The sequence below is a fragment of the Centrocercus urophasianus genome, unplaced genomic scaffold, assembly GCF_019232065.1.
Source record: "Centrocercus urophasianus isolate 14NV4802_14NV808 unplaced genomic scaffold, USGS_Curo_1.0 seq_14, whole genome shotgun sequence".
NCBI classification, from domain to species: domain Eukaryota; kingdom Metazoa; phylum Chordata; class Aves; order Galliformes; family Phasianidae; genus Centrocercus; species Centrocercus urophasianus.
In genome coordinates this window covers 21,308,772-21,329,262 of record NW_024884586.1, presented here as the reverse complement: position 1 = coordinate 21,329,262, position 20,491 = coordinate 21,308,772, and the positions used below count along the sequence as shown (strand labels likewise).

The following is a 20,491-nucleotide window of genomic DNA, read 5'->3' as shown; positions in this document are numbered from 1 at the left end:
AGGTTGTATATCTGGAAAAATTTATTTACAAAAAGGGCTGTTAAGCACTGGAATAGGCTCCCCAGGGGGATAGTTGAGTCACCATCCCTGGATGTGTTTAAAAACATCCCTGGATGTGTGCTCAAGGACATGATTTAGCGGAGGGTTGTTATTTAGGGTAGTATGGTCAGGTCATGGTTGGACTCGATGGTCTTTAAGGTTTTTTTCCAACCTGAGTGATTCTATGATTCATTTGCAAGAAGAGCGCTAGGCACTTATCCACAATACACCAGCATGCAGAGGTGGTGAGTTCTAGCAAATCACAGGGACAGCTGTTCAAAAATTGCTCCTTTTTATAATGAACACACATTACGAAGACCTGATCCTGTGAGATGGTTTTCTGTTGTTTAGCTTAGCAGCACACTCTTCATTAGAAAATAGCAGTTAAGCTCTTCTGCTCTACTGAATTCAGGGCGTTGTTTGCTAAAGGGGCAGCTTTCCAGAATTGCCTGAATGGACCAAGAATTTGGGTCTTTTTCTTTTTTTTTTTTTTCCTTGCCTTCTGGAAGGGTTCTCCCTTGGGTTTCCCTAAGTCTGAACATGACTGCATTTATACTTCCTAGGAGAGCTGAGGGTGAATTTCTGGCAGTCAGCTTATTTAATCTTTGGAGCGTCTTTTGGAGTAGCCTACAAATAACGCATCGAAAACCACGCTGCTAACCAATGTATGTTGGTATGGCAATTCTAGAGAACACCCTTACAGCAGTTGTATGTCGACTTCTGTAGATCACTCCCATACCCTTGAAGGAGGCTGTAGTAATGATGAAGTTGCTCCTATTTTATTCATGCTGGTCCCATAAGCTGATCTGGGGGAGAAAAATGTCTGGGGAGAAAGACTGTTTAGAGGAAAAGCTGCAAGCTCGAAGCAATTTGGTGATTGTCCTGGGAGAGGCTGGCATGAGCTCGGTAAGGAGGCATGGCAGCGTGGACAGGCTGTGACAGTGAGCTGGGAGCAGGTGCTGGGTGAGCAGCGTGGGCAGCCGTCTGCAATCGCAGTGAGGAGGCAGGAGCAGAGGCCCATGCCACGCTCCCAGCTAGCAGGTTGTGCTGTGTTAATTTCCATCTCACATTACTGGGGACTGCCCCATTTGCCGCGGATGAGTACATAGCTTAAAAAAGAAATAACAACAAACAACGAACAAAGGCAACGAAACAAACTAAAAATTCCTATGGTATTGCTATGGTAACAAATATCTGAAAAGCAGGCCTGTATCAACTATGAGCTCAGGCTTTGTAGCCTCTGCCACGGCCAGAGGCAGAAAATGATGCTGTGAAGGAAAACAGCAGCAGACTTACCTTGGGATCTTTCCAGTTAGGAGAGCTATTGTTTCCCACACCTGAGGCAGGCTGGGAGCAGTTGGTGCATGTCTCTGGCTGCTTGTTCACTCTCTGCGTAGGCGATAGAGGGGAAAAATGCACTGCATGGCAGTGGTGCCACTGAGCAGAAGTGGGTAACCAAGGGATGGGCATTGGAATATCCTCTGTCTTGATTTTAGGAATACCTTGACCTCGTCAGATTTGTGGAGAAGACCTAGATTCGGTTTGCACTCAATTCCATGGCAAGCCTGCCTTCAAGGCCTGGGAGAATGCAAAGGGAGCTTCAGCTTCCTGGTATGGAGTGGTTCTGAATTTTGCTTTGTTTTCTGTTTTCACTCTTATGGGCAATTTTTATCCATTTAAAATTTGTGAAACAGGAGAGGAGGTGCCAACAGCAGAGATATTGGAGTTTCTGGCTGAGATGGAGCAAATTTTTCCAAAGAACCCCTACTGCATTTGCCATTGTGGTAGCTCTTCTCCTCCACAAACATCACCAAAAAGTACAGCAGCACCAGGCAATAGGGCAGGAGAGAAAGAGATAGGATTTCCAGCAGGGCAGTTATAGAGGCACATGGCAGCCCCACTGTATTTGTGGAGGGTGATATTAGGAGGGGAAAATCTGTACCAAGAAGGCATGGCTTTTGAAGAAGAAGCACTAGCCAAGCAGTGGTATAGCTTCAAAATGCTGCCTAGGAAAACAGGTCTCATTTCTCTCAGCCTTCTGTGGTAGATGCTCCTGAAAGGAGCACAGTGTGCGTGTGGAGGGATGCTGCCTCTTGTCGTGCAAGAGTTCTGTGCCTGCTGCTGCTCCAGCTTCTTCAGGGCACAAGTCACAAGCTGGTTCTTCCTGAATACCATCTCTAGCATGAGATGAGTAGGAACTGCAAGGTCACCAGGGATGTGGTCTGGATGCTTTTGACGTGCTGCTAGTTTCCATTCTAACTTGCATGCTGTTGTGGAGAAAAGGGATCATGGTAACTGAACTCCAGGTAGCTCTGTCTCACGCGTTAGGGCACAGGTTGGCGTATCACTGTGGGCAGCCATGCCACTTTCTGCTTATACTGGATGTGCACAGCAGAACTATGTGCTGTGGTTTGTAATTCAGGATTGCCCTTTGTGTTGAGCGCTTGACTCTGCAACTTCCAATATCTCTTTTAATGTTGGTTTGGGAAGGAAGGGGTAAGGGAGAGAACTACAAGAAGTAGTGCATATGTTGACTGTCAGTAAAGTGCCCTTCACGTAAGGTAGATAGATGCTGAAGAATGCGCTCCTGTAGAATTTTGTACATTTCTCATCACAGGCTTCACAGCAACTCTTGTTGGATTAACCTCTGTTGATCAGGGAGGAATAACTGAAAAATCCTGCCCTGGCACCTTACTGAATCCTGGCTAGCGTGTGTCGCTTGGTGGGTATGAGAGCTGCTGTGTGTGCTCTGGCTCACATCCTGCAGCTGCAGCCATTGGAATGGCAGCTACTCTTTGTATTGATCAAAACATCGTATAAAAAAAAAAAAAAAAAGATCAAAAATCTCATTTTGAACCACCAAGCTTGATTTATTTGGTAGGTGTTGCTCTGCTAAGGAGTTATGCCCTCTGTTGGAGTTGGGTGTGTTGCTATTTCAGCACCTTCAGCAGTGTTAGCCCTAGACAACCTGAGCTCGGATATGTGAGTGAATGGATGGACTGGGTGATGTCACTCTATCATCCTGCTACGTTCCAAGTTGTTATTCAGAATGTCTTTACATCCAAACAAGTGTGGTAAGAAATGCCTATTGCAGACCGTAATACAGATTTGCAATCTATTCCTTTTCTTGCTCTTCTTTTCTCATTAAAGGATAGACCTCTCTCATCTTGTTCCCTCTCTAAAGGTTCTTTCAAGTATTTTGGTGGTTGATTTTTTTTTTTTTTTTTTTAATGTGGAAACTTTAGTGCTGTGTATCCCTATGCTTGTAACCACAGCTCTACTGTTTGCTTTATGAATTATTTGTTTGAACTTGCTTTGAACAAACCTGTCAGCAAGTTTCCTTTGTTCATGTTAGTTCATCTCCACAATCCCTTTTGGAGCCAGAAAAACTAAAACCCAACAGGAATGAGGTGGATCTGTGAAGAATGTCTCTTTCTTTTTTCTATTTGGGAGAAAATGAGTTGTGTTGGAAGGCTCTGTGTATCTAACAAACTGTTTTGCATTTATTCTTTAGCTTACCTCCACAGTTCTCCATCTAGACATTTATACATGTCATCTCTGTAATGAAGGCTATTTAAAAACATATTATTTAGAATTTTTTTCTGAATGCAATCCCTTCCTAGGGCAAACATAGCAGAAAACTGATGCCTTGATTGGTAGAGTGTCTGTGCATTTCTCTCTGTTTATATATAGTATTGTGGCTGAAATGCTGTCCTGCTGATGTGACTGGGAATTTTGTCACCAGGATTTCATTGGTAATTTATGACATCTTGTGCTGTGTTCTTATGAGTGTGAACGAAACATTTGTGCTTTGTGCTTCCTTCTGAAAAACTGGCAAGGAGAAAGCAGAGCTCATCGTCTTAAATAACCGTGTGATTTTCGTGGAATGGATGATAGGATTATATGTATATACTTTTTCTTTTCCCTTCATATTTAGGAAGGCTGCTGAAAACCTAGGCAAGATGCCCTAACTGTCACAGTGCTGGTGGCTTTTTGGAACCGTGCATCTCCTTGGTGAAATAAATTTGAGTGGTGAAAAATGCACCTGCTTGTGCTTCTAGGCAATGAGGGGTGGCTGGGGCATCACACTGCCCAAAGAAGTGAATGGAGCTCAACAGCCATAGCAGGGAGAAGCTCTCAGGAATGCTCTTGGCTGTGTGGAGGAAACAACACCTGACTGCAGGCCTTCTGAGAACCTGCTGCAAATGACATTTAGGCAAAAACTCCCTAGTGGAGTAAGCGGAGAAAAATGTCAGACTTACTTTTTAAGAAATGAACACGAAAATACCAGCTCTCAAAATCTGCCTGATCAGACCTATCATTTAGCCAAGCCAAAAAACAGCTGTGGGCCAAGATTTCTGTGTAGCTATGTTTTTGCTGACCACAAACATTCAAAAGTAACAAGATTAGAGCAGTTTATATTGGATGGGAATTGATGCAGTAATGGGCTTTAAAGATCCTCACAGGTCATATGGCAATCACTGAGGTTTTTTGGATGCAATTTGCACCCGCAGAATGAGGCAAGTGGCCGTATGAGAGATTGTGGGACTTGGTGTATGGGGGAGCTGTGGGTTTCCATGAATTATAGCTTGGTCAAAGCCTGTCCAGAGTATTTTGAGACTCAGATGTATGTATTTTTATGGTACCTGCTTCTGAGGCTCAACTCTTTCTTATATACCCAACTCTTTCCTGGTTGACAGTGATTAAAAAGCAGGCTGCAGAGGAAACTGCTATTCATAATGTGATGGAAGTCTAGAGTGACAGAGGCCTGGATGTGTAACACAGTTTTTTTCATATTTGACAGGCATATTCAAGCCCACTGCATGATTTTTTCATTGGTATTCACCATCCTTGATTAAATTTGCTGTTGGGGAGATAAATTAGTTTTTGCAAATGGAGATCCAAGCAGGAGCAGAGCATGGCTGTGAGGGTCTTGTCAGCTCAGATTGATTGCTAAGCCCTGGAATTGGGGTAATGCAGTAACTGAAAAATTAATCAATCAATTAAATCAGATTTCTTCTGGCTTCTAAACAAAATGTCAATGACCTGAAACTCTCAAATCTTCACTGACAGAGAATGAGTTTTTCCATTATTAGAAGACTATTGCATGCTACAGAGCTGAATATATGGCAGGGAATGCATTTGAGTGAACTGCCTTGTGCAGGAGGACTAATTTTGTAATAAATCATGGGTGCATATACACCGTATCCGTTGTCACTTTAGAAAGAGCATTAGGACGGGTCCCTGAGGACAGGTCTTACATTCGAACCTGCAGTGTACGAGTCTTTGCCTTGTGAGCTGAAGGTCATTTGTAAACTTCCCTAACAAACCAGGCCAGGATTCAACAGTGGTATGCAATGTTATACCAGGTGACTCTGTAAAACACCAGTTGTGTTGTTTGTTTATGGACAAGTTGCATTTTAATATTGGGCTTGGCCAGCTCCCAACCATCAGGTCCTGCCAAGAGCCTTTCTGTGTGATGCTCAAAAGCTAATATGAGGAGCATTATGGTAAATTACTCAATTCCTCAAGGTCGTGTCCTACCCACATGTTATTTCCTGGGAAGATGAGCCCCATGCAGTTTCTAATTGAATGGAATGGGGCTGAGGGCCAGCTTATGGGACCGGGTCGGTACCCCAGCCAGGAGAGCTGCTCCATGAGGCCAGATTCCAGCTGGCTGAGCCCACGAGACTGCAGCTATCTCAGAAGCTGTATATCACAAGGTCTCTTTCAGAGCTGGCTTAAAGTGGGGAGGGGAGAGAGTTGATTCTGAACTGGATAATGTTCAGAACTATGAATGAACAAGATCCACCAACAGAAATGCGGTAGGAGAAGTTTCTGTCTCCTGCTGTGGGGCTGGGTATCAAAGTGTCCCCTTGTCTTCCTGTCTCAGTTGTACATGATGCAGCACTTCTCCAGAGTGTGAATATTGGCCAGTTGCAAAGCCGCTCTATTTTATTCTTAATCTTCCATTTTTAAAGCTGTGACTCTTGAGGATGAATGATTAAAGAAGTACTTCAACTTTCTTTCTCTAGCCTTAGCAAAAACCTCTTTCATCATGATCTTGAAGGTTAAGAAAATGAGCCCCAAGCTTAATATAATTAAATCTTTTAATGCTTTGGGTGAGCAGTGCTGACTGACTTCTGCTCATTTCTTAAGTAATTAGTTCACTGCTGTCTGCATTAGCAAGAAGCACACAGCAACTGCATGAGTTGAGACGAGGATGTTTTGGGGAAGCAATATTGTTTGCTTAATTGTTGAAGCTTTCTGATGTTTATTTATTTATTTTTTATAGTTAAATCCTTGGTTTTGCTACTGTTGAGGAAACTTCTTCACAGCTTTTCAGAAAAATAGTATGTAAATGTAGGCTATCTTCTTAAATGTTGTCCATATTCTGTGCTGTATGTTCTCTGTGGAAGGCTAGGGGCTACTGTAGTTTCATTTCCCCTCTGTCTTGAGGTATGCAGTGATTTAAAAATATAGTATCCTGACTTCATTTGGGGGAGGTTAGTTTTTATTACCATTTCAACTGCCTACTCTCAGCCTCCTGTTCTCCATGCCACTTGACTTCTGCCTTCTGTTTGCTTGGGGAATAACACAGCACTGCCCCTCATTGCCAGCTTAGCAGATCTGAAGTTGCTTTCTCCACTGTGAAAATATCAGTGGCTGCATCTGTCACTTTAGACAGCTGTGGTTCACTGGGAGAAAAAGGCTCAAGTAGGTCACTTGAGTTCAGAGGGAATAGATTAGTGCAGCAGCACAGGAGGCACACACATGTCTGTGAAGACAGCATAGATGGGGGAGTGGGCATAGGGAAACAATTTGTTTGGCTGAAGCATTTAATGAAGACCTGGTCCACACCCACTTGAACTGACCTACTGATGTTGTAGGTGCTAGCAGGTAACCAAGAGGGCATTAAATATGTCTTGATATAAAGTGAGGTGCTATGAATATGAGTTCAAGCACTAAGTATCCTCAGTACATCTAACACTTAAACAAATAACAAAACACTGCTACTTCTTGTTTTAATCATTCAAAATTATTTGGACACTGTGACGTTCTGAAGGTGTTTATATGTCTACAGAGACAGGGATGCTTTTGGGGAAGAACAAATGCAACAACCTCTAGTACCTTTTTTTTACAAACCACATATGAAATGCAAAGCAGCACTCCTGTATACAACAAGAAACCTAGATGGCTTTTGCTAGGGAGGTGATGCTGAACAGATGTCAGAAAGCAGACGGCTTCATATCTGTGTGGCCATTAATTTTCTGTAGAGAAACTTAATTCCCTGAAGTACCCATCCCCAGTCACCCACTGGGACCTCTGACAGTACTGTTGTTCTGGTAGGGGTGCCAACATCAACTGCCTAGTCCTTTATGTATTCATAGTGTGCTGTCATGTCTGTCTTCTCCCTGATGCCAGATGTTATCATAGATATTTATGGATGGAAATAGCTGCATTTGGGCAACAAGAGCTGTTTTCTGGGAAAAACAACTTCAGAAAACTCACTGTCCCCTCTCCTGCTGGTTCCTAGTCATTTTGAAGACTTTCCCCTCACTCACTTTTTCAGGGTTTTCTTCATATTGTTGTTTTCCCAGAGAGAAATGTAGAAGAGTGAAGAATTTCTGTCAACTAATACGGTGGTGTTTGTGTTACAATAGAATTAACCAAATAGGGAAAAATATGGCTCTACTCCAGGGAATGAGATGAAGATTAAGTGAATACTAAGCCAGATGTATGTGTGTCTGGACATGTGGGTGTTTATATAAATTCAATGTATGTAAATGCCATAAACATATTAAAACTAAACATTGTCGCATAATTTTTTAAGTTTTGCATAATGGACATCTGTGTGCATTAGGCTTCAAACTCAGAGAAGAAGTAGGCGCTGGCAACTGGTTCACGTCATCTGGGGCCTGGATTTCCATGGTTCTGAGCAGCTTTATTTCCTCAGAGCTTTTTTGGAAGGGAGTGCCCTCAGGCATCTTTGTTTGAAGTGCTTTTGGCTTCCACTGTTGCTTTACATAACACTAAAAACAAAAAACTCGAAGGATGCCCCAAGATATCAACTCCCCTCTCTCCAATTATGGGCGATATATTCTTTCTTCTGGTTAGCTGGGCCAAAAGGTTTTGCAGGATCCAGACTATGCTAACTTCTTCAAGACCTGTTCAAGAATTACATAGCTGGGTCAAAGATGTATGTGCTTTATAGGGTCACTTCCTTTTAAATGTAGGGAAAAATCTGTCTTGGTTAGCAGGAGAGCATAATTGTCAGTATCATGCACTTGTCATGTGAGGGTAAAACAAGTTCCATCTTCTAAGGTTTCCATTTTACAGTGAGTATACATCAGGCAGGGCAAATGCAAACTGTGGACTGTATCCAGAAGTAAAGCCATGGTGTTGTGATTTATGCGTGGACTCTTAATTTACATGGGGATGGAGTGAGTTTAGGTCATACTGAGGTCAGTCTCTGCATGTGAAAATGATTTGTTTACGTGCAATGCTGAGCTCGTAACCAGCGTGGCAGTATGTACCTCACACATAATCACAGAATCACACAGAATCACCCGGGTTGGAAGGGACCTCAAGGATCATGTAGTTCCAACCCCCCTGCCTAGCAGGGCCACCAAACATACACATTCAGATCAGGTTGCCCAGGACCCCGTCCAGCCTGGCCTTAAACACATCCAAGGACGGGGCATCCACAACCTCCCTGGGCAGCCCGTTCCAGGGCCTAACCACTCTCCTTGTAAAGAACTTCCCCCTAACATCCAACCTAAATCTTCCCTCCTCCAACTTGGATCCACCTCGCGCTCTTTTGGCTGCTGTCTGCAAAATGAATGTAGACTGTCTGCTTCAGTGCTGTTATTGGTGTGCTGAGTTACTTCTGGTGGTCAGCTAGGTGTTATCCTATGCTGCTTTGCATACCTGTTGGGACCTAGGCAAAGTGATCAAGGTGTTCTTTTTGGAAGCATTTCACTCTCCTGAAGATAAGGACGTGCAAGGTCAGAATAAAGTATCATAAGAATGTTCCTCTACAGAGTCACTAACAAGATGTCTAATAGGATCATTAGGTAGAGGTCACGTAGCTGCCTCAAAAGCAAGGTTGTCAGTTTTTAGACATGAAAGCAAAGACTGTGGTAGGATGAACCATGGCAAGTCTGTTTGAAATGTAGCGGTCAGTCCTTGTCTATCATACCATTGCTGTGACCTGCAGGTCAGCATCATCCCCTTTCTAAATCCTTTACACCAGAAACTTAGAACATCCAGCTGCTTGTGACAGACACCATGTGAGGATGTGATGATCGCTACTTCCAGACTGAAGGTAGTGCCATGGAAAACACTGTGCCATCTTGTGCCTCTCTTGAGGGAGCTATGAGAGTGGTGTCCAGAAAGTGATGGGTGTGGGGAGAAGGTCACTGTGGAAACCAAACACTCAAAAATATTTATTTCTCCTTTCTGGCCTCTTACAGGATTTCAACCTGTTCAAGCCAGATGCTTGAGGATGCTCTCCATGTCAACAGTTTAATGTTTGGTGAAGCTGAGGAAAGGAAAGAAAAACAAGTCAGAAATGCTGGATAGGCTCCTGTGACTTTCTGGCTATGACAGCAGAGACAGAACTTCTCAGACCTAAAACAAGAGTAGAGCAGAGAAGGGCCTCTGTGTGTGCAAAAGGAATAAATACCAGGAAGCAGTGGAAAACAATAGGGAGATGCAGAGGCATCTTGAGCAAATTGCAGCACTGAAAAGGAAGCCTCAACAGACTTTCTATGCTTCTTATTTACACTGTCCCTTGGGTTAGAGTCCTAAGAGGCTACAGCTCTGTTTGTCACAGTACTGAAGAACACCTGTGAGCTGGCAGCTGCAGCTTATTGGCCATAGCTTCTTCAGAGTAGGCAATGAAAATAGGTTCTGGTGGGGACCCATCGCCAATCCTCCAGCATAGTTTGGAAAAGGTAGCAGGACTCAAGATAGTCCAGAGCTGATGCCAGTAGAAAATCTCTCGTGACCAGTTTTCTGGTGTGGGAGCTGATCAGTTCAAATTGCTTTACTTCTTCCACTGTGTTACTCCAGTTTGTGCAATATGCGAACAAAACATTCAGATCAATTTCTTTGCTCCTCTGTCAGCACTTGTACTTCTCAAACAAACAAACAAACAAAAAAGAGGATGGTTCTATTTAATTGTGGTCACTTCTCTTACAGAACTTCTGTTACGAAACGTTAAGAGCGTGCTTCCCAAACCACATTTAAAGTGCTTTACACAGTTAGACAAGGCATGAATAAACTAGGCCATACTGCTAGGCACAGCCTTTTTACGTATTCTGTGCAATTTTTTGGGGAAGTATATGAGTTATTCCATGAGGCATAACAGCCATGTGAATGCTGGGATTCATAAACCCCCTCAGGGAATGCAGCACCCCCTCTGAAACAGCTGCCTCTGGCAATTGACATTTGAGACATCTTGTAGATTCAGCCCATCAACAGTAGCCTGCTTCCTGGCAAGTACTCCCAGATCTCCTGGGAATTTCTTGGGATCTGCTGCAGCTTTCTGAACACTGTGTCATTCAGAGTCCATGTGTAGCATCTCCAAGTGCTGCTGCACTCCTCAGCAGCCTGGTTGCTGGTAGCAGTGCTGTGCTGTCCTGTCTGCTCTGAGGCTTAGCGTCAGGTCACGGGAGCTGAGTACGGAGCTAGAGGAGTGAGTTCATTCAGGAAAATCTTAGTTATGGATACCAGTGGCTCCACAGTGGTTTACAGAGGTGACTTGCTCTGAGTGGAGGTGATGTGCTCAGCCAGCCAGCTGGTAACTAAATCCTCGGAGTAGAAGCTAGCACTGAACCAGTTCAGAGGGGAACACTTCTGCTGAAGGGATTTCGGCCTGAAAGGATGGTGGAAGGGAGGTGTAGGCTGTGTGGTAGATCACCCTAAAGCCCATTTAGGTACAACCCTGTGCCATGGGCAGGGACACCTTCCTCTGGATCAGGTTGCCCAGATCTCCATCCAACCTGGTCTTGAATGCTTTCAGGGATGGGGCATCCTCAGCTTTTCTGGGCAGCTGTGCCAAAGCCTCACAATATCTTCTGAATATCTAATCTGACTTGTATCCTCTTTTAGTTTAAAGGCATTACCCCTTGTCCTATCACTATGCTCCCTGATAAAGAGCATCTCCCATCTTTTCTGTAGGTCTCCTTTAAATGCTGGAAAGCTGCTATGATTTCTCCCTGGGGCCTTTTGTTCTCTAGACTAAATAATCCCAGAAAGATGTGTAAGCTGCGAAGTACACATCCTGTTGTATAATACTGCTGTTAGGCTAACTTCAGAGTAACTGTAAAATGATGAATTATAGTGACTTTTGAGAGGTTTGCAGACCTTACTCTGGATGAGTAATGATTCCTCTTGGCCCGTGGAATATGGTTATCCTTTTTGAATTTGGCAAACCCTACTGTTGCAAAATAATAATAAAAAATAAAATAATAATAATAATAATCTTGGGACCCTGAGCTCCCAAATTGCTCTAGTTTTAGAGGCTATTTTCTCAGTGTTGGAATTGGTGTGTTTGTATCCAGAGGCAGATAACAACAATATACATGGGTGAATGTCTTGCTGTCTTAGGACTTACAGGCCTACACGTGTATCACTATGCTAGTTGAGAAATTAAGTCCTCAAATTGTCACAGACATGCATGGCATTAATTCCTTTCCCTTAATACCCTGCTTATGGTATTATTTTCACTGCTTAAACAGTTGCTGGTCCCTTCAACCGTCTCAAAACACAAATAATGATGTGCATTCAACATCAGGAGAGCAACTAGGTCCATTCTGTCACTGACAGGAAAAAGTGTATGTGCGAAAGAGAAGCACTGAAATGAGACTAGAATGTTTACACTGTTTCCTGAAATGTTGGTATGTGAGTTGTGTTGGAGGTCACAGCGGTGTTTGGGTCAAACCTTGGTTTGTGCAAGCTACTTTGCTAATCCCTAGTCTAGACACTCAGTTTTCCAGTGCCTGTTAATCTTCTGCATTAATGTAGTGATATTTTTTTTTGGTCTGTCACACAGTGTCAGAAGGAACTGGGCACTCCTGCTCCTGTAACTCCCATCTGTAGTTTCGGCCTCACTCATGGGGATCCGGGGTGTGTAGCCGTATAGCTTGTGGCAATGAGCTGTCCCACTGATTTTGTAAAAGCCTTGAGTTAGCACTCAGCTGTACATAGTGTGCCTTTAACATACCTAAAGCTCGTGTATGATTACATCAATTTTTTCCTGAAGTGAGAGAAGTTAATGCGAAGGGAAAAAAAGCAGGGGAGTTGATGTCAGTCTGCCCACCTCAAAGGAATTTGTGAAGGGCTGTCTACTATTTCATGGAGAACCTGTGCTGTTCCTGTTAAGTGAGTTTTGAATTAGTAGTGATAAATGTTCTGCAGTCAAGCATGTATATTCTAGGGAAGGAAAGCAAGTCAGTCCTCTAGTGATATGCTTTATATTCACTTTGCTAGGCTTTTTTGTAACTGTCTGGACTCAACTCCAGGGCAGTGTTTGCTGTCCTCTCCTCATTAAACTTTGTTTTTGTATTCTGCATAATGAGTTGTAATTTCTGAAGAACGCTTACTTCCTCTTATTTCCTCTGTGTTTTGTCCTGCTGAACTGTAGAGGTTTGCCTTTATTGAATTTTATGTATTGTTTTCAGACAAACGTAAGTTGAGATAATTTTCAGTTCTAATCTGACTCCCCAGTATGTCTGATGTTTTTGCTGGATTTTCCTTGGGTTTGATAAAACTATTTGGTTCTTTGACCCAAGCCAGTTATGAACAAACCCCTGACACCTGTGCACACCATTGCTTCCCTGCTCTGGCAATGAATAGCTGGCAATTCAGCTCTGATGATGACTTCCATCAAGGCTGCTATTTCTCTAGCTTGCTAACGTTATCTTGTAGGACCGTATAAAAATCCTTACCAAAGTCACGATACGTCATATCCACTGCTTATTCACACTCATAAGACTGATTACTCCATTTCAGGAGAAAATAAGATTGGTCTGACATGATGTGGTCCTGCCAAATCTCAGTCTGCTGCTATGTGTCACCCTTTTATCTTCTTGGTGCCTGCGGATCAGCTGTTTGATTACTTGTTGCGGTGCCTTTCTCAGCACTGAAGCTAAGCTGTTCAAGTTATTATGCCCTAAATGTCCCTTCTTTCCTGTTTAAGGACAGTATGAAGAGGTACCAGTCAAAATAAAGACGGGAGGTTTTCTTAACCGACACCTGATTCCCAGCACCCTAGCACTCATACATCAAATTTAGGAAGAAGTAATGTCAGAACTATGCTAGCTAGATGAATTACCTGTAATAGTTCAAGTGTCAATGTGTCATTGCCCTAAGGGCACCGATGGACCTGCTTGTGCCACCTGTGGGCCGATAGCACAGTATGGCCATGGCCTATGCCCAAGGGAGGTGCCTGGGGAGCCCTCCCAGTGCTGTGACAAAATGGCTTGCAGCTGTGCCAGCATTTTGTGCGACATTCATGGCAATAGAAACCAAACCCAGCTGTTGCTTTTCCAGGGCCTGGGGTGACAGAGATAAGTAGTAAGGTCCAGTGAGTGACCGCAAAAATATTTAAAGGAGCATGGTTAGCTTGGCTTTTGCTTCACATCAGTGTTGTTTACTAGGTTGGGAAGTAGAATTGGAAGCTTTGTTTGACATAACTTATAGCATAAATTTCAGCTTTTAAAGGAGCCAATCTTCCTGCTTGTGCTGAAGATAAAACCTGAAGGAAGAGTCCAAGAGGCAGGGGCCAGCACCCCCAGTGAGGTGCCTGCAACAGTGGAAGAGAGGGTTGTCTGCTAAAGCATGCCTGAACCAAAACCAGAGTAAATCCATATGCAGCAGCTTGATTGTGCAGTGACTGAGTATGTTGCTTGGTACTGAAAGTAATGCAGCTTTATTTCCTGTGCCAAGACATTTTCTTTATTCTTCTATGATAAGAATGGGAAATCTGAGCATCAAGTTGACCTCGGGTATAGTAGGCATAATTTTATAGGACTTCTATCATTTTTTCCCCCTCACTTTATTCATCTTCTCTCCAAACTGAATAATCTTAACCTTTAGCTTTTCTTCATCCCCTAATAATTTATTTCCAGAGTCTGGCTTGACAAAAATCTGTTCTCTAGCCACAAGTGCTGAGCTGTCACTGATTTTTTGTATAACAGCATTCATGATAATTTGTTTTCTCCATCCTGTCCTTAGTCTGCTCTTGTTGTCCTATCTTCCACCTCTGCTGACTGACTGCTGAGGTTTTGCTCAGCTGTCCATGGAATTTCTCAGATCTGTAACACGAGTGGTCACGGTCAGTTTGCAGTTCATCAGTGTGCACAAGTAGTTGAATTTGTTTCTTCTAATGTGCATTACCTTGCATTTGCCTACACTGAATTCCATTTACTGTCATCTTATTCCACTGTCCATGTCTCTTAGGGTTGTCTGAACTGCAGAACATCCCTCAGAGATGAGTGCAGAGACATTTTTACCTTAAAACACTGCTGCTTCGGGAATTTGCCATGTGCGGTGTCTCTTGAGTTGTCACCAACCCTATTAAGATGGATTAAGTGAACTGCTGCCTGACGTTGATGGTCTCTTGCCCTCTAACAGTCTTAAAAGTAGTCATATAGCAGAGGAAGAAGCATGATCAAATCTAATATTAGAGGATATCCAAACTGTTTTAAATAGGGGGATTGTATAGCAACTACTGAGTCATGGCCTGAACCTCTGATTGATCACCTGAGGTGAGCAATGAGTCAGCCAGAGGAGCACAGCTGAAGGCAATTCACCTGTGCTGCAGGAAGGGATGGAGCCTGGCTCTACCTCTCCTAGACCCAGTTAAGAGCTGACTGAGGGGGGAAGGATCTCTTCTGGAGACCTGCTCTGCTGGAGTTTTGTAAGTGAGCTTAGGATATGGGTAAGCTTTCTATCTATTCTCTCTTTGTTATCATAATCTGCTTTGCCTAACTCTCTTGTTTATTTTGTAATTATAGCATCTTAATATTCATTGATTATACAGGGATCTTGAGATCTGGAGATTTTCTTGTCACTTTCTATGAGTTGCAGATATGCCAGAATCTGTCTATTCCAGCAGTTTTAGGGAGGTCCAGCATACCTTCATACAAGGCTGGAAGCATTTTATGGCTTCTTCATGATTCCATCTTTTAAACCACTACCATAGACAGTTTGTTTAATAACATTTTGCTGTGCGAATTATCCCAGTTTCCCTACCAGTGGCTGTAGTGAATGGTCCTCAAGTGCTGGCATTGCGTGGGCTCAATGACCCAAGAAGGGAAAGTTAAGAAGCCTTTAGAGAGCGGAGAGGGGATAACCCAGTTGTTTTAGCTTGTGCGTAGGACTGGGGATGGTCATATGCAGTTTTCAGTTTTATTTTGGAGTTCTGTGAAACTGGGTGGTGAGGCACAGAGGGGAATCTGCTGAATCAGCTGTGACAGTGTTTGTATGCAGTAGTGATTGACGAAAAGCTGAAAGTGTTTTTCCTCGAAATACTGTTTTAGCCGCATTGGCTGGCGCTGCTCTCAAACCTGTGCTGTCTGCAAGAGCTTCCAAATGCCTACAGTCTCACACGTCCTGTGTAACGAGTGCTACAGAGAATTTGGCTCTGCCTGGGCTATCAGAAAAGCAACTTTCAACCCAAGCTACTCAAGTCTGTAAGGATAGCAAGGCCTGCAATTTTTCTTGGAGAAGGCAATTGTAACATTACATCCATAAGGTTTCCTCCTTTCTTTTCCAAGCTCTTGCCTGTCCTGCCTTTCTCCATACCTGACCCGCTTCCAGATGTGTCACAAATGACCTCCCTTCCCTTAGTGTATACATCTGAATGTGTTACCAATGTTGAAACATCAATCAGCTGCTCTCCCTGATGCTTATCTCTTTTCTAGGTGACGAGAGCTCCCCAGGGAGAGAAGAACAGCAGGAGGGCTTTTGATGAGAAAGCTTATCTGTCCTCAAAGCTGCTGAAGGCTGGAGAAGACCCCTACCGCCAGCATGCTTTTAATCAGCTAGAGAGTGACAAACTCAGCAGTGACCGGCCCATACGGGACACCAGGCACTACAGGTACTGTGCAGCCCTTGCTCCAAGCCATGGCTGCTGCTTGCTGTGGGGAGTCCAGAGACTTCCTGTGTTCTGCCCTGTTAACAGAAGATGGTTTTAGCTTTTCTTCTCTAAGGTCTGTCACTTTGTTTCATGGTTAATGTGGAAAGGTCTCAAATGCATGGGAGACCCCTGGCTAATTCAGTCCTAGTTTGTTGCTTTTCTAGCATATCTTCTCCCAGGTCTAAACTCCATCCTATTACTTCAGCATTTGAGTTTCAGAACAGCCCCTCTATTGCAGTTTAAATTGCTTGACCGGAAGCTGTTTTTTGCATAAAATCCCCCACACTCAGGATTTCTCAGTGAGCCTCTGTCCTATCTGCAAGGTACTCAGCTGTTGTAGCATTGCTTTACTTTGCTGTTGCTCACCTGCTATGAACTGGCTGTCTAAATCTCGTTTAGTGTGTTCTGAGTGTTACGGTTTGGATGAACTCTGCTGAGGTGGGGGTTAAAATAATGAGCTTTTCATGTTCAGACAGTGAATATTTCATGGTTTGCAGAGTGCTCCTTGTTCTGTCCTTGTTTCACTGGAGTGAATTTATTTTGCTGACTAAGCTAATCTGTAAATGACTACCAGAGCTCAGGTAATTATTTTGTTCTTTCTCTAGTACAGAAAGATAACACTACCTTGAAGATGATAGGTTTGATAGTAATAGAATATTGCAAAGCAGCCTACTTCAAAGAAGAAAAAATAGGAGCAAAGTAACCATGTCAGAAACACTGGTGTCTGTTTGAAACTTAGATGTAGTGTTGCAAAGCAACGCCTCTTAACTTCTGGGAAGGGGAAACCAAGCATCTAACTTGATTGAAACTGCAAAAGGGGTGTCAGGAGATGTGGAGCTCTGCGAGCCTGCCAGCACTGACAGCCATCAGGGTGCTTAGTGAATGGAAACGGCTGGGACCTTGGTTAGATGAAAGTCTTGTGCTTCTGTTCCCCAGTGTAGTATTCAGGATTGGTTTGTTGGTGACTCAGAGGCAGTGGTGCATGTCCTCTGTTACTGGCAGTCCCCCTGCCATGCAGAATTGCTGTTTGCTGTTAATCTGCTATCATGTTCTAGCCTAAACCAGTACCCTTCGAAGATGAATTATTTATTTTGATCTGTGATCTGTCGTAGCATGCAGAGGATGCTTTTTGTGAGAAGCCCTACCTGTGTGCTTCAGTCTAAAGACATATGTATACTGTTCTCTGGAAATGTATAGCTACTTCAGGCCTCAGTTTTGCAGAGATTCCCTATAGCAATGGGGACGCCCTAAGCAGCATATAATCAAGGCAGATAGATCTGTTATCATGTTCCTACTATTTGCGGGGGGGGTTGGTTTGAGAGTGAGATGTTGCTTTTGAGTACCGTGTCATGTAGCAATATTGGAGTGGTTGCTGTGATGACAGCTTAACATAAGGACTTATTTCTGCTGGTACAAGTTAGATGTTGTTTGAGAAAGCCCTTCCTTCTGTCACAAATGGCTCTGGCTCAGTTCAAGGAGTCAGGGATGAATTGGACACTACTGTATTTTTCCTTAGGCACCAAAGCTCAGATAGGGCATATTTGAGTCTATATCCTTCAAGCTAATTCTAACTGAAGATGTAGCTAGCTGGTTTTTGATCCAAAGCAAAGGCAGACCCAGCTTACAAGCACAAACTTCATATTTGTCCCCTGTGATGCTCTAATAATGCTGAGAACTTGGCAAGTCTGTCTCAAATAATGTGCACACCAATATCTTGTTTTTCTACTTGCTAGTGACTTCATGCATTTTACATTCATTAAACCATGGAGTCATTTTGAAACAATAATAAATGTGATATGTCTGGCCCCAAGCTTTTTATGAAGGTTTCCTTGTATGCTTGAAAATTGATGGAAGAAGTCATTGTACCCTTAACAAATGCAATTTGTTACAATGAAAAATAACAATAGATTAGAATAGTTTTAAACTAGCAGAATCGAGCATGATGATAAAAATAGTTACAGTCCAATAATAGCCATAGAAGAAGGGTAAGTAAATGTAGAAGTACAACAAGTGGCTGTAAGAAATAAATCATATTCTGTCCAGTGATGTATTTAGTCTAAGCACGGCCTGGAGTAGTTAAAAATAAAAATAAGCCATAATTCCACAGGAGCACATCAGTCCAAATCTGCCATTTCTAGCACTGCCAGAACTGGATCCAAGATTCATAGCCATGAGTTGTTCTCCAGAATGCTTGTCGTCCACAGGGTATAATCAGCCTTGGCGCAAACTGATTCTTCATTCTGAGTATATGGATGAGTATACATAATATTACTAAGTGAAATGGGAAGATGGGAAGAATTATTTTCTGTTGCTATCTGAGATATTAATGTTCAGAAGAAAAGCTGAGGAACCTCAGTAGGCCCAAAGAGTTTGAACTGATGCCTGGATCTACCAGCTTTATGCATCCTTAGCGTGTGCACGTCCTATGCATGAAGGAACTGGAGTTTACATGAAACACAGACAAATTCATGGGCTAGAATCCACAGTGTTGAGCATTTGTTCCCCAGGGAAGTCATGCATTCTCATCCATAATGCACGCAGCATTATGAGTTTAGGTACCAGAACCTCAAAGCTTTTGCCTTTTGGCAGGCACAGCCTGCTGTCCTTAGTACAGGGGCTGCTGAGGCTTTCCTTGCTGCAGCTCTGCTGCGCTGTTTCTGTTTTTAGCATGTTAGTTCTCTTCTCCTCAGGAAGTTGTAGATGTGTTGCCCCAGCTGGTGGAAAGCGTTTGGCTCATGCTTCTGCTCTTCTGTATTGCAGGTGCACCTCTGTACACTATGATGCAGACCTGCCAGCTACCAGCCTCATCATCACCTTCCACAATGAGGCCCGCTCTGCGCTGCTCCGCACAGTGAGGAGGTGAGTTCAGCAAGAGGGGCTGGGCCCTGGGGGGGCACCATTGCAGAAATAGACATTTTCCAGTGGTTATGCAAGCAAGGTGGGTGGACCTCCCCTGTATGCTTAGTGATCTGTCCTAGACGTGGCCCACGAAGATGGGTCTGGGCTGGGGATTGGTGATGTGGGTGTTTCTTCAAAGTGTCTGCAGGTAGCTACTGCATAGTTCTTATGATGGGACCGTTAGCAGCAGGAAAAGGGCTGCTGGACCTGCCTCCGCAGATGGGGAATGGTCAGTATGATCTTAGTTTGGAAGATTGAGGGACCAGAGGGGGAAAATGTGGGCTTCCAGATGTAGCTGAGGGGATGGGCCTGGGAGGGTGTATTTTAACAGAAATATGCAGCCAGTCTCCTGCTAGGGTACAAGTTTCAGAAGGTGAGGCTATCCTGCTGAGAACAGGGTGAGCAGTCTTTCAAGCAGAAAGCTGATTAAAAGAAACATCTGAACCTAATGGCCCACCAGGTCTTCCCTGGGGCTTTTCACACAGACCCTGTTGTACGTACAGGACACCTGCTATCTTGTGCCAGTACCTCCTAATGTCTGAGTATCGGCAGTAGCCAAATCTATCAGGTAAACAGTGACATAGAGTCTTGTCCCCAAGCAGAAGAAAGCGTGCAATTATCTGTACCACAAAGCAGTGCTGCACTTTCCCCTCCTCATCATCCCTGTAGAATCTGGGGAGGTTATTTTTCTTTTCCTTTCTACATAAAAAAATGCCCTTTGCCCTCGGAGTTATCAAGCCTTTGTTCACATGGTCCCTGAAGCCTGCAAGCAAGTCCAGGAACAGCTTGTGAAGCCTGAAAGGAGATTGAATTGTTCAGGTAGAAGGTTGAATTCATGGTTTCACTAACAGGAATGTATTATTCATCATCATCACTTCTCCTGTCAGGTCCTGTGGGCTTAGAGAAATGTACGTTGTGAATAAATAACAGGCTTTCCCAAGTTGGCCTCATGGTTAGAAGGCTGCGTTTCAGTCTGCCGGGTTTGGTGCTGCTGTATTTTCAGAGTCCTGTATATATTGCATTAACACATTTTTGCCTTTTCTTATCATTCTCTTTTCATTTAAACCATAAAATTAACCCTACACAGCCACCGTTCAGAAAATGAGTAGATTTGTTTGGAACTACAGTGCTGCTAGTAGGACAACAGCAGGAGATTTCTGCTGATTATGTCATAGGTCAAACAATAAATCGTTAGGTGCTCAGAAACTGTGGTAGTGTGATCCTTAAGAAAATCTCAATGCAGCCAATCAAATAGAAGATGCTATGATGATAAAATGTAGAGAAGATGACATTCAAAACAGAAGTAACCCGTAAAGGTAGGAATTGATATCCAGGTCCTCTGTGGGTTATATGTACTAAGGATCAGATGAATGTTGCCAGTGCATAATGCCAGACTTGCTCAAA

The 20,491-nt window shown here is 43.5% G+C and overlaps 1 protein-coding gene across 1 annotated transcript in view; it reads left to right on the top strand.

Annotated features, from left to right (window-relative positions):
* The window catches only part of GALNT16 (polypeptide N-acetylgalactosaminyltransferase 16), a 58,621-nt gene that overhangs the window by 11,930 nt on the left and 26,200 nt on the right, over positions 1 to 20,491 (top strand). The window contains exons 2-3 of the mRNA XM_042814132.1: positions 15,975 to 16,150; positions 18,950 to 19,048. Coding sequence (XP_042670066.1) covers positions 15,975 to 16,150; positions 18,950 to 19,048 — 275 coding nt within the window. The remainder of the gene's footprint in view (positions 1 to 15,974; positions 16,151 to 18,949; positions 19,049 to 20,491) is intronic.